General features: G+C 54.8%; 1 protein-coding gene across 3 annotated transcripts in view; it reads left to right on the top strand.

The window, feature by feature from the left end:
• The window catches only part of GRIK5 (glutamate ionotropic receptor kainate type subunit 5), a 52,734-nt gene that overhangs the window by 11,904 nt on the left and 26,717 nt on the right, over nt 1–14,113 (top strand). For all 3 annotated transcript variants that reach the window (XM_059382554.1, XM_059382552.1, XM_059382553.1), the window contains 4 exons: nt 230–382; nt 766–870; nt 978–1,085; nt 7,701–7,904. In XM_059382554.1, the coding sequence (XP_059238537.1) occupies nt 230–382; nt 766–870; nt 978–1,085; nt 7,701–7,904 (570 nt within the window). The remainder of the gene's footprint in view (nt 1–229; nt 383–765; nt 871–977; nt 1,086–7,700; nt 7,905–14,113) is intronic.

Here is a 14,113-nt window from a genome sequence, read left to right as displayed (position 1 = left end):
CGGGGAGAGAGGCTGCATGACTCCCCCAGACACGCGGGCAGCATGCACTTTTTCCCCATAGCCATCTGATTCCCTGGGAAAGGCACCCCCGCCACCGCCCCGAGACCCGTCCTCACTGCCTGCCTGCCTGGTTCCACATTCCTGGAGGGACGGGCCTTGTCTGAGGCTGTGGGGTGCCCGGCTGAGCTGCCTCTCTGCCATCCTGCCCCCCCCTCCGCCCTCCCTCCAGCTGTCGGCAGCCCTGATGTTTGACGCCGTGCATGTGGTGGTGAGCGCCGTCCGGGAGCTGAACCGCAGCCAGGAGATAGGCGTGAAGCCGCTGGCCTGTACGTCGGCTAACATTTGGCCCCACGGGACCAGCCTCATGAACTACCTGCGCATGGTGAGCCGGGAGCGGGGAGGGCCGAGGGAGCAGGGCCGCCCGCCTCAGGCTGGGACGCTCACTGTGTCCACCCTGTGGCCCCTCTGCCCTCTCCCCTGCTACCAACCCCACCCACCGCCTGCTTTCTCTGGGCCTCTTCCTCCTCCTTTCTGTGGTCTCTCCTCCTGGCCTTCCTCTGCCCGTCTGCGCCGCCCTCTCCCGGCTTCTTTGTCCCACCTTCTTTCTTTTGCTGGGAGTCGTCTTTCTCTTTTAACTGTGGTCTTCCCTGGTCCATCTCCCTCTCTTGTCTGTCTCTTCCTTCTCCATCTCCTCCCCTCTGGGCCTCTCCCGCTTGTACTTCCGGGCCCCTGCCACCCCCCTCTGCCCGCCTCCCGCCCTGCTAGGTAGAGTATGACGGGCTGACTGGGCGGGTCGAGTTCAACAGCAAAGGGCAGAGGACCAACTATACCCTGCGCATCCTTGAGAAGTCCCGGCAGGGCCACCGCGAGGTGAGCAGGCCAGGGGGACCTCCGGAGTCCCAGTGGGGTGGGGGCAGCCCAGGGGGCTGAGGCATCTTCAGGCCGGCCTCATGCTCACGGCAGCTTCTCTGCCCCAGATTGGGGTATGGTACTCTAACCGGACCCTGGCCATGAACGCCACCACCCTGGACATCAACCTGTCGCAGACGCTGGCCAACAAGACGCTGGTGGTCACAACCATTCTGGTGAGTGGCCCTCGGCAGGGACGGCCCTTTCCTGAGTGACGCCCCAACCCAGTCCCAGTGAGGGGGATGCCTTGGCTCAGGCGGCACGCGGACCAGCAGGGAGTGTGACCCATGCACCCAGCAACTCCTGACTGTGGCCAGGGTGTCCCCAGCTTTGTGGCCCCTGCAAGAGGGGAGGGCACAGGCTTTGGCAGCTGGCTGTCACATGGTGGGTGTCATGGGGAGTCCATGGGGCCACACAATGTGCGGCTGGGTGCCACCCCCCGTGTCCGGCTCAGAGTAGGCCCCCGAAAATCACCATTGCTGGCATGGTCATTTTGCCACACTGGCCGCGTGAGGGAGTTGACATGTAACAACTTCATGTCCGTCTTAAAGTTGTGGAAAGCAGGGCTCTAAGAGGCAAGGTGTCTTGCCAGCGGTCCCACAGCGAGGACATGGCAGAACCAGGGCAGGGGTCATGTCCCTGAGGCTCCAGAGCCTGAGCTGAAGCCGTGGTGCTCTGCACCTGCAGTCCTTTGTACTTGAACTTGAGCACCAACTAGGGACATGGTCCAGGAACCCCTGTGCATGCTGTTCCTGTGGTCAGCAGACCAGAGACCAAGGGGCCTTTGTAGGTCAGCGAGTGTGCATGGAGCGCCCCACCCTGCACCATCCCCTGTGCCAGGCGCTGCTTTACAGACCTGTCAGCCATTCCAAGAGTCTTGTCTTACTTTCCTCATTTTGAAGGTGAGGAAACAGGTCACAAGGCGAATCCTGGTTGGAATCAGGGGATGTGCTCAGAGACTGTGGCCTCTCCCCCTGCACACTGCTACCTCACACCAGACACAGCAGGCCACCAGGAGGTCAGGACAAGGGGTGACACACAGGCCCCAGTGAGCAGGAGGCAGCCCAGAGCTGCTGGGCCTGGAGGCTGGGGTGCCAGGCAGCCGTGCCCTGTAGAGCAGCCAAGTGCCTGGCATGCTGGCCTCCGCTGTCTGTGCAAGGCCCTCAGCGAGTGTGTAAGCTGCTCCCAGCTGCCAGGGCTGAGTTCAAGAGGGTTGCCACAGGTGCCACAGGATCCCAGCGGCCCCCTCAAGCCATGTGGCGCGGAGCTGTTCTCTCCGTCCCCAGGGAACTCCCAGTCTAATGAGGACCTCGTGTCCCTCTGGAGAAGGGCCAGTGAGCCTGCTGGGGAGGCCCAGATGGCCTGCAGACGGGAAGCCAGACGCCTCATAACAGCCTCCCCAGCGGGCCGGGCTGGGCTGGCTGGGAGAAGTCACGCCTCTGCGCCTGTGGCAGTATGGCCAGACCCAGAAGCTTCCAGGGGCCAAGAGAGCTGAGGTCCTTGGTGGGAAGCAGGGACAGAGGTCAGGGACAGGATGTCAGGGGAGTTGAGCCATGATCCTGGAGGCTTCATCCCCTCCTCATACCTGTCTCCCCTTTGCCCTAAAGCCCATAAGCCAGTGTGGTTCTCTTCCTGAGATTCATTGCTCTTTGGATGGATGGATGGATGGATGGATGGACTCATTCATTCCACTAAATTTACTGAAGCCGCTGTGCACCAGGCCTAACATAAATGCTGGATGTACGTGAATAGTCAGACACTCTGTGGTTTCCTTATTCTTGAGTGGCACTGGGAGAGGGGATGCCATTCTGATGCAGGAGATCGACCTGGACACAACCATTCCAACACAGGTAATGAGGGAACCCCTCCCCACCTAGAAAGGAGGGACTGACTCAGCTTTAGAAGAGTTCGAAGAGGCCTTCGCAAAGGAGGTAGCATTAGACAGGTTTTTAGAAGCTGTGTAGGAGTTGGGTGCATGGAGAAGGAAGGACTGGACATGCCGAGAAGCATGAGCTTTGAGAACAGGGGCTTAGGAGATGTTTGTCAGACCAGATGTGGAAGCAGTGGCTTTGTCTGCACAGCTGGACATACCCATTCGTTCGCTGATGTTTTCTGACATCAGAAAACTGGGCTGGGCCTGCGTTGGACATGGGGGGATTCTGGCGTAAGACTAACTGGGTGCCTGGGACAAGAGCCGGTCAGACTCTGCCTTTTTCCCCCCGCTCTATCCCTGGGGCCTAGAACAGTGCCTGGCACCTAGCAAGCACAGAGAGTGGTAAGTGCTGTGACGGGGGTGGCCCGGCGGCTGTGGGGCTGTTGGAGGGGGTCTCTGGAGGGTATACTTATCCTTTCCCTGAGCCCTTGGAGGGCGTTGAGCTGGAAGGGGCAGGGTCCTCTCTAGATGTGAGAAGAGCTCCGGAGAGGTGCTCCAGGTCGGGAAGTGAGGCCTGAGCTTGCTGGGGTTGTAGGAGGAGGGAGGGGAAGCTCATGTGGGTGTTGAGGCTGGCAGAGAGGCTGGGAGTGAGGATGCAGGGAGAGGCCCGAGATGGAGGAAGGGTGAGGCTGTCTCTGCGGTAGAGCTCACTGGTCTGGAGCCGAAAGGGTGGCTGGGCACAAGATTGACAGAGGCCCCACAAGGAAGCTAAGGTCCAAGAAGGCCCATGGAGGTAAGGCTGTGTGGGGCCTTCCCTCAACCTCCAGCCTTGCTCCTGCCTGTAAAGGTTTCTCAGAACGCTCCGTGGTCCCTGTGATTGTTTTCCCCATGCTGGGATGTCTCATCCTCCTCTTGGGTGAACCTGTGGCTGGTTGGACGTCGCTCTCCTTTTGACTTTGCCCTCTGCCACTTCAGCTGGCCTAAACCTTCACCTGTAATATGGGTCTCCTGATCCTACCTCGAAGGGCTGTGGGAGGATCACATGAGGTAGAAAAGCCACCTGGCCTCCCAGCACTAAAGGCATACCTTCCCGAGCTCGCATCCCGGATAAACCAGAACCCACTGTGGCCGGCGTCTCAGTGCCCGGCCAGGCCCTCTGCTCCTGCCGTCCGGTCCTCCTGGCCCCCCCAAGCTTGGTACCCGGATGACGCCCAGACCAACCACATTGTGGTCCTCATTTGTATTTCCCTAACAAGGACGTCAACCACCTTTTCTACATTATTGGCCATTTGATACTCTTCTTTTGGAAATCCCCTGTTTGAGACTTTTTTTTTTAATTAAACAAAAATTGGGACATGGGATCTTTTTACCGATTTATGAGTTATTTATATATTCTGGATTTAACTTCTCACTGGATGTTTGTCCTGCAAATACCTTGTGCCTTGCTTCTGAACCCTCAGTCTTTCAATGAAAAGATTTCTAATTTTACTAAAGTCCATTTTATCTGTGATTTTTTTCCTTTTTGATTAATGCTTTTAGAATTTAAGAATCCTTTGCCTACCCCAAGGTCGCAAAGACAGACTTCTATTTGTTTTTGAAAAATTTAATCGTTTTACCTTTTACAGTGAGATCTACCATCTTCCTGATGTACCATGTGAGGTAGGGGGACAGGACACATTTATGTCATGGTTTTTGTTTTGTTTGAGATTTTATTTTTAATAATCTCTATGCCCAGTGTGGGACTTGAATTTATGACCCTGAGATCAAGAGTCACAGACTCTTCCGACTGAGCCAGCCAGGCGCTCCCCCAACCCCCGCCAAGCTCTGTTCTGTTGTCGGTTTGTCTGTCCTTGCACTAACACCACATTGTCTCAAATACCGTAGCTTTAAATTGAGTAGTAATACCCCAGAGGCTCAGTCCTCCAATTTCTTCTTCAGGATTGCTCTGACTCTTCCTGACCATCCACATTTCTATACACACTTAAATATCCTGCTTCAAATTTTAAAAATATTTTCATGATTAATATTAAAATTTTTAATTAAAAGAATTTATCACATTGGAGGAGGCACTGAAGTTAATACAAACCTACATAAAACAGATTTCAAAGAGCACATGGGGTGAGGAGTGGAAAGCTAGGCTCCTTCCGCTCCACGCACCCCCTTTTTTTCCTCGGAGACCACATCCTTCCAGAAACGTCAACGCACATACAATCTGTAGCTAGGTTTTTTTTCCTTTTCCTCTTAATATATCCGATAGAACTTGTTATTTTAGGAGTTGCCTAGGAGTCTTCGATGACATCAATAATCTTTTTAACCTGTCCCAAATTAGGCAGTTTCAGTCTTTGTTCCCACTGGGAGCAGTGCTGCCATGCTGCCGTTGGGCGTACATTTTGTGTACAGATGCACAGCCATTTGTGGGATGGATTCTCAGAATCAGACTTAGCACCAGCCCACTGTCTGTCTGCGGCGCTTCTGCAGAAAACTGAAGGAGTCAGAAAACCCTGCGTGAGAGGCTCCGTCAGACCCTTGGTTCTGGTGGTCTGGGGCTCTGTGTTGAGTCCCACATCAGTGGTCTCTAATCTCAAGTTCTGTTCATAGGCCCCAGTCCCTATTTCTGCCTTTATAAGTTCAGACCCCAATGCTGAGGCCTTGATCCCAAACCCACAACACAGGTGTCTCAGCCTTGGGTCTGGAGATCAGCTGGGCCTTGGCGGAAGGACCGAGGACTTCACAGTGCAAAGCAACTGGGTTTGGAGGCCCAGCTTTGTCCCATCTCCCCTCCCCACTGCCCTGCTTCTGCTCTGTGGCCTCAGTTGAGACGCTGGGCCTCCCTGAGCTTCAGTTCCCTGCTCCATATGTCCAGAGAGCTTGGGGGACGGAGGAAGCCTTCCAGCTCCAGTGCTGGTGCCTGCCTAGAGAAGTCTTGATTTCTGATTCTCTAGCTTTGACACTGGGACCACGTCCCGGGTCTACCTGGCTTCTCCCACGTCCCCCTCGGATTCTGTCCACTTGGCTTCCGTCTAGCACAGGGCCTCAGAGGCCTCAGAGCTGAGTTTTGGAGTCAGCCTGGCTTGTCCATTTCAGCCACTTACAGCTCCACTTCTCGGGACCTTGGTGTCCTCATCTCTGAAACGGGGGTATTAATACCGACCTCCCACGCTGACGGAGTAGCTGTCACACAGCAAGCCTACAAGAAATTCTAGCTACTGATGCTATTATTAGCAGCATCTCACATTCCTATTCCCCGTTCCACAGTTTGGGTCTTGGAAAGGCGGCGTGGTGGAAAGAGAGCAGCGCTGACTTCCCTCCATCCCACTACCCCTCAGCTGTGGGGCTTGGAGTGGTCCGAGAACCCAGAGTCTATACTGAGATTCGGCCTCATTGTGCCGGTAGCTGGGGAACAAATCCCCTCGCTTGACCTCCGTGAGCCTCAGTTTTCCACATGTGTAAATTGAGTCTGATAATGCCTCTGGTGTAAGGTCACTGCCAGGAGTTAAAGGGATCTGTTCGAGGCTGGGGGTGGGGGACTGGCACTTAGCTGGTACTCGGTATGCGGCCACCATCCTGGATATTCTTGCCAGAGCCCTCCCCGCTGTGTCCAAAGCCCTAACTTCCTTTGTTCCTCTGTCCAGAGAGACACTATACACATACCCTTTCAGACATAACTGTGTCAAGATTAAGATTCCCTGGGCGCCTGGGTGGCTCAGTGGGTTAAGCCGCTGCCTTCGGCTCAGGTCATGATCTCAGGGTCCTGGGATCGAGTCCCACATCGGGCTCTCTGCTCAGCGGGGAGCCTGCTTCCCTCTCTCTCTCTCTGCCTGCCTCTCTGTCTACTTGTGATTTCTCTCTGTCAAATAAATAAATAAAATCTTTAAAAAAAAAAAAAAAAGATTAAGATTCCCTTTGGTCGACATCATCTTCTTAATGCCTCATCTTACTAGCCTTTGGCACATTTTCTCTACTTTTATGCTCATTTGGTGCATGGGGGGGTGGTCAGTAAAGTTTACTGGAACCCCTCAGAAATAAGCTTCAGGGTAGCAAACCTGTGCAAAGTCTGAGGTGTTTGGTTAGCTTGCAAAGCATTGCCAGAATCGGTATTAGAATGTGAATTGCTGTTAACCTTTATAATCAGGACATTTTGCAAAACAGCCGAGGATTCCAGAATTCTTGACGTCAGGCCATCTGGCATCTCGGGCCTGCTTCCCTCACAGTGATGTCGGCTGGCTCTTGATCCTGGTGGGGCAGACCCTGTGATCCCTTGCTAGTTCATCAAGTTAGTTCAGGGGGTCGGTACTGATCGTGTGGACAAGAGGGGCACCTGGCTGGCTCGGTCAGTAGAATATGTGACTCTTGATCCCGGGGTTGTGAGTTCAAGCCCCGTGTTGGGTATATTGATATCTTAAAAAAGAAAAAAAAAGAAAAGTGAAGTGGAGCAGAAGGGAAAATAATCAGGGTCTGCTGCCTTTTGGTCCCTAAGGGTAAGGGCTCTTTTGAGGAACAAAGTCTATTTAAATACACATATGCGTGCGTAGGACTTGCGTTGCAAAGTAAAATGTATCTCTTACTATGATCATGGTCAGAAATTTGAAAGCCCCTCTTCCAGTTTGGCATAATCTCCTTCCAGTGTGATTCACTCTTAGGTTACTCGCCTCCCTGGTAAGCATTTGAGCATCAAGTTGGCCGGCAGAGCTGAACACCGCTCCCTGTGATCTGCAGGGAGGGGGCGGCGTCCCGAGACAACAGCCGGCAGCTTCCAGGCCTAACCCCGCTTTGAGCATCTTCAGGCCAGGAACAGGTGCCCTGACTCTGTCCCTCTCGGAGGCAGATTCCTGATATGGCGGCCCCGGCCAGGGCTCCAGGCTCTTTAAGCAGTCCCTAGCTGCTCAGTCTCTGACCTCTCTTCTCTGCTGCTTCTCAGGAGAACCCATACGTCATGCGCCGGCCGAACTTCCAGGCCCTGTCTGGGAATGAGCGTTTCGAGGGCTTCTGTGTGGACATGCTGCGTGAGCTAGCTGAGCTCCTGCGCTTCCGTTACCGCCTGCGGCTGGTGGAGGATGGGCTGTACGGGGCGCCTGAGCCCAACGGCTCCTGGACAGGCATGGTTGGCGAGCTCATCAACCGGGTACGGCTGGGCCAGGTCTGGGCAAGGGGCTGTGGCCTGGGTGGGTGTGGGGAGGCCGGCCGGCAAGCAGCCAGTGGCGAATCCACCAGCCGGGCCTAGGACAGCAGGTACTCTGTGTTCCTCTGCCTGGTGAATGCCACGGGGCCAGCATGGCCAGGCAGAGGGTGGAGAGGCCTCATCTCCTGGGTCCTGCTTTGCCACATGCTCCCCTAGCATCCCTTGGCTCCACTGGTGCTCAGGCATTGTCTGGGTGAACGAAAAAGACACGGAGTTAGAATCAGACAGAGACTGTAGAGGTGGAAAGAGGCTTCTTGCCGGAGGGAGGCCTGGATGGGGAAGATAGGGACGGCGCCCTATGGCTGGTGCCCGCCACTTGGACCTGGCCTGTTGCAGATGCATCGAGGCTGCCTGTTGTACTCACAAGTCCACTCACTCAGAAAGTGTTTATTGAGCACTGTCTGTGTGCCTTGCACCATGCTGGGCCTAGGATAGAGTGGTGAGCACAGGGGATCCGGACCGTGCTCTCGAAAGGTTAGGGTGTCTTTAGGAAGCCGGAGAGCAAATGACCACGAGATAACCCTCAGGGCTGTGATGGGGGAGACTGCGAGGGGGGACCCAGAGGCGGCTCCTGACCCAGCTGGTCCAGGGAGGACTTCCCAGGAGAGGACACCCCAAACAGATTCCCAAAGGGTATGAAGGAGTCAGCAAAGTGAATGGGGTATGGGAGCAGGGGAATGTGTTCAGAGCAGAGGAAATGGCATTTATAGAAGGGGAGTCAGGGTGAGACAGAGTGGGGTGCCCTGGAAGGGCCCTGAGTGTGGGTGGGATTTGGATGAAGGGGAGGAGGGAGAGAGGCAGGGGTGTGGGAGGTGGGAGGTGAGGGTGGTGTGGAAAACGTATTTTGGAATCAGACCAGTCTGGGTTTGAATGCTCAGGTGAGTTGTTTCTCTTTCCTTCACTTGTCTTTTTCCCTCCCTGGGATGGGGATAATGATGCCTCTCAGGTCTGTCCTGAGGGTTTCAGGGAATGAGGACAGCACCACCCATGCTGCTTGTCAGAGGCAGGAGATCTCAATGTGTAATCCCTCTTTTTATTCCAGGCAGGAGAAACCATGTGGGTGAGGGCCTGGAGCCAGGGCTGTGCCGGGGAGACATGCCGGCCCCAGCCAGCCAGGGAAGGTGTGCAGAGTAGGGACGGATGGCCATGAACAGTCAGGGAAGCCTGGACATTGGACTTGGCTGAGGGCAAGAGGGATCTTCACCCTCATGTCTCTTCCAACCCAGAATTCAGTGCATCCAAGTCCTTAAATGTCACTGGGGTAGACTTGAGAAGGCCACTTTACGTGACAAGGGCATTTATTCCTTAGGGCACTGATTTTCAAGAGCTATTTTGACTGCAGAACCACCCCCCCCCCCCCCAGTTGAAGGCACCCTCAGAAGCCGGGACAAAGCAGAATAGCTGTGGTGGGGGCAGGGCTGGGAGGGTGTCCCTGGGGTCCTGGTGGCTAGGCCCTCTCCCACCCCACCCCCCCGAGCAGGCCCGAGGCACTGCCTTGCCGCTGCTGGCCTGTTTGGAAGCTTTTGTCCCGGGTGGGTTCTCGAAGGGCCCGCAGCCAGAATCCAAGAAGGCAGACAGCATGCAGAGCTGGCGGCCCAGCACCCCCACCCCCCGACTTCCATTTCTACATCCTGGTCCTCAGCCATGTGGGCTCAGAGCGTTCTTCAGGGTCCCCAGAAATAGGCAGGCGGCAGGAGAGTAGCCCCCAGCCCGAGTCCCTGTAGTTTCTTCATCAACAAATAAGTAGGTAATAGTCCTCTTTGCAGCTGCATGACCTTGGGGAAGCGCCTCAGGCCTGCCCTGCAGTAGGGGCGGGAGATTTGGAAGATTCCAAGTGGTGTCTGAGGGTGGTGTCTGGGGCTAGAACAGCACAGAGGCCCTGAGCTTTCCGGATGCGCGGGCTTGTCCTTGTGATCCTGAGCCCTGTTGGTATCTTGGCTCTGCTGCCTACTAGCTGTGTGACCTTCGGCGTGTTCCTTAACCTCTCTTCGATGTTTCTTCAACAGTAAAATTGGAGAGATAATGGTAACTAGTACACACCACGGTCTTGAGCGTGAAACGAGTTCTTCCCAGGGCTTAGAACAGGTGCCTGGCGGGTTGTGGGAGCTGCAAGCATGTACTCCACTCACGTTCTTATTAATGTTATTTTGACTGGCTCGGCCAGCACCCGCATACATTCGTGGTTCTGTGTGTTCTCCAGCCGGCTAGCATGCTAGCATTCACTGAGGGCCTACTGTATACTAGGCGCTGTGCTACTCCCTGGGAGATACAATAGCCAGGCCTGGCCTTGCTCTAAATGAGCCTGGCTGTCAGCAGGGGGCTCATGGCTAGCCGCCAAAGGTCTCAAGCTGGCTTGTGAGGAAACAATCACTCGGGGTGGGGGTGGGGGTGGGGGTGACCTGCAGGGAGGTAGGGGGATGACAAGGATGGAGACGGGGGAGGCTGAGAGTGCCAGGTCTTGGTGACGGCCTGGGGTGGGGAACTCTAGAGAAAGGACAGAGCCTCTCCGTTGCTCGGGCAGCTGGCTGATGGCGATGACATTTAGGGAGAGAACACTGGAGGAGGAGTGATCTGGGAGCGCGAAGGATGGGTGGGGCTTGGCCCTGCAGAGGCTCAGCTGCTGCCTGCCGAGGGATGGCCATGGACACGGAGCTTTCTGCAGGTCCTGGCTGTGACCTCCTGGGTGGCTGCAGCAGCAGCTGCCTTTGTCATCACCACCCCCCATGCCAGAGGCTTTTCAAGTGTTACTTAAAGGACCTCCCACTGCTGCCCTGGGGCTCAGAGGCAGAGGGACTTGCCCCCCTCACCATGGGTCTGCAGCCAGGGGGTCTGACCCAGGGCCTTTCCCAGACCCCCAGCAGGGACTCAGGGAGCCTGGGGTAGACAGGAGGATGCGTTCACCCCATGCCAGGGCCGTGCCCAAGCGTTTTGAACCATGTGAACGCCGCCCCACAAAGAGGGCCTGGTTTTAGCCCAGTTTTCTCTAATGGTGAGTGAGACACCAAGGCATCATGTCCAGGCCACACTGCTAGCGACCAGCAGAGCCAGGGCCGGCCCCATCAGGCTGGTCCAGAGCTGACGAGTGACTCCAGATGGAAGCCAGCCCAGGGCGCCAGAGTCTCCCCAGTCACCCCACCAGTTCCCAGGCCAGTCTCTAATCATCATCCATTTAGTCCACCCAGTGGCCGCTGCAGGAATTGGCCTGCTCTCTGTCCTGTCTGTGTGACTTCAGGCTCCCGCCCCTCTCCCAGCCTCCTCACTGGCCTCTTGGCCTCACGACTTTCTCCATTATGCTGGGTCCTCCAGTAGGATCCTCTACATTGCAAGTCTGACCTGTCATTCATGGGCTGTCGCCAGAGTGCCTCCCCTCCACCCCTCACCTCCCCGCCCCCAGGATAAAAATCTGTGCCCTCCGGCCCTGCCCTCAAGGACAAAGCAGCTGTCTTGGGGTGTTCTGGGGAAGCAGACTCTGAGTGCAGATTAGCAGGCAGGAGGCCTCCTTGGAAACCAGCCCTGGGAGGGCAGGAAGAAGTGGGCCGGGCAGAGGAAGGAGCAGTGTTGCTATGTAGCTCTGATTGAGCCTCAGCTATCCCCCAGGCATCTCTGGGGCTGAGGTTGGGGGGGGGGGCAGGACTTTATACGCCCCCCAACCTGTGATTGGTGGGGGGCGTCCTTAGGGAGGCTCTTCTGCCCACCGAGCTGAGAGCTGAGGGCCCTGAGCCACCAGCACGCTCGGCAGCCGGGGCCATCAGTGCCGGATCCCGAGGGAGAGTCTAAGCGGCCTGTGCCATGGTCTGATAGTCACTAGCTCATTCGGGATCAGGCAGGGCTGGCTTCAGCTGCCTGCATTACCATGTGGTCCCCACAGACCAGGTCCCCTCTCTGGACTGGGGGTCCCCTCTTGAAGTGGAGATGATATTACCTCCATCACAGAGCTTTGGGGCGAGGGGTAGGTGAGGGAGAGTACGAGGTCCTAGAGTGGAGCCTGTTTCACAGGGGACCTTGCGGGGTAAAGAGCTGGGATATTCTTTTCTTTTATTTTCTTTTTTGTTACGACTTTATTTATTTATTTGACAGAGATCACAAGTAGGCAAAGAGGCAGGCAGAGAGAGAGGAGGAAGCAGGCGCTCTGCTGAGCAGAGAGCCCGATGCGGGGCTCGTTCCCAGGACCCTGAGATCATGACCTGAGCTGAAGGCAGAGGCTTTAACCCACTGAGCCACCCAGGCGCCCCTGGGATGTTGTTTTCACTGTGTGTGAAGCCAGTGGGAGGGTTTAGGCAGGGAATGTGCCATGAGCTAATTGGCTTTCTCTCTTTTTTAATTGAGGTCAAGTTCATATAACATAAAACGAATCATTTTAAAGTGTATATCTCAGGGTCAGGCAGCCTATTCATGGTCACCTCTACCTCATGCTAAAAACATTTTCGTGAGCCCCAGAGAAATCCCCATACCCGTGCAGTAGTCAGCTCCCATTCCCCTATACCCCGGCCCCTGGCAACCACCAGACTCCTATCTGCCACCACCAGTCTCTCCATCTCCATGGATTTACTTATTCTAGGTATTTCTTATAAATGGCATCACCTGCTATGTGGCTGTCTACGTGTGGCTGCTTTCACTTGGCATCACATGTCCATGTGGAAGCGTGGATCAGTTACCACCTTTTCTAGGGCTGAATAATGTTCCACGGTATGGAAGTATGACCTTGATTAATTTTTAATTCATTTAAAAGTGATTACTCTGGCTGCTCTCTTGAGAAATCACCGTAGTGAGGCAAAAGCAGAAACAGGATTCTCCGTTTAGAAGTCTGTCGGAAGGTCCAGGAGACAGAAGACAGGGGCTGATACTCTGGCGGTGGCTGTGTCAGAGGTGCTCAAGAGGGAGATAGGAATCAGGGGTGACTGCGGTGTGTGGCCTGAGCAGCTGGGTGGGTGGCAAGGCCAGCTCCCGCCCTGGGGAGGACGTGGGAGGTGCACTTTGGGGGGCTTGGGGAAAGAGGGGTTGTCTCTGGGCAGGGATTGCTTGAGGTGATGATCCAAAACTCCAGAGGAGAAATATGGATTTCATCGTGCAGCTGAGGATGAATTATTATTATTTTTTAAATATTTTTTTATTTATTTGACATACAGAGATCACAAGTAGGCAGAGAGGCGGGCAGAGAGGGGGACCCTGGGATCATGACCTGAGCGGAAGGCAGAGGCTTTAACCCACTGAGCCACCCAGGTGCCCCGAGGATGAATTATTTAACACATCCCCTATCTGGGTGGTTTCCTGTGTTTGCCAGTGTAGACACGGTCACCGTGCCCTGGGCCTGTGGATTGGCGGGCATGTTCCCGAAGGAGAAACTCCTAACCGCAAAAGCCCCGGGTCAGAGAACGTGAATGTTTTTTAAGCAGAGAGAGACTGCCACATGGACGCTCAGAAAGGTTCCGCCAATTTATATTCCCACCAAAAGTGCACGAGAATGTCACATTTCCCACACTCTTGCCAACAAGAGGTATTATCAATCTTTAAACAAACAAACAAACAAACAAACAAAAAAACACCTCTGCCCAAAGGCCAAAAATAAGAGCTTATCGTTCCCACCTAAATAGAACTGTTACCTGGCTGCGGATACTCATCCCCGAGCAGTCAGACTGTTATTCACGGACGCATGGTTTTGTACTTTGTTGTTTCCAGGCATTTTTTATTTGTTTGTGCCGTTATAAACAACCATAAGCAGACATCTTTGTGCACTAAAGCTTTGCCTGCGCTGTAGCTGATTGGACCGATTCTGCAGATAGAGTAACGAGGTCAAGGAGGAGGACCCTCTATGACTTTTGTTATACGGCCTCAAACAACTTTCCAGAAAACTTGCAGTGGGTCCTGTGCAGGCTCCTTCTCACACAGAAGGTTTTTGGTTGGCTTTTATTTATTTTTTTAAATTTTTAAAAATTTTATTTGTTTATTTGACAGAGAGAGAGATCACAAGTAGGCAGAGAGGCAGGCAGAGAGAGAGGAGGAAGCAGGCTCCCTGCTGAGCAGAGAGCCTGATGTGGGGCTCCATCCCAGGACCCTGACACCATGACCCAAGCCAAAGGCAGAGGCTTAACCCACTGAGCCACCCAGGCACCCCTTGGTTAGCTTTTAGAAATTGAGATACCTGTCCCCCGCCC

Source organism: Mustela nigripes, chromosome 17, assembly GCF_022355385.1.
Source record: "Mustela nigripes isolate SB6536 chromosome 17, MUSNIG.SB6536, whole genome shotgun sequence".
NCBI lineage: Eukaryota > Metazoa > Chordata > Mammalia > Carnivora > Mustelidae > Mustela > Mustela nigripes.
Note: the sequence above shows the minus strand (reverse complement) of the source record. Positions and strands in the feature narration are given on the sequence as shown.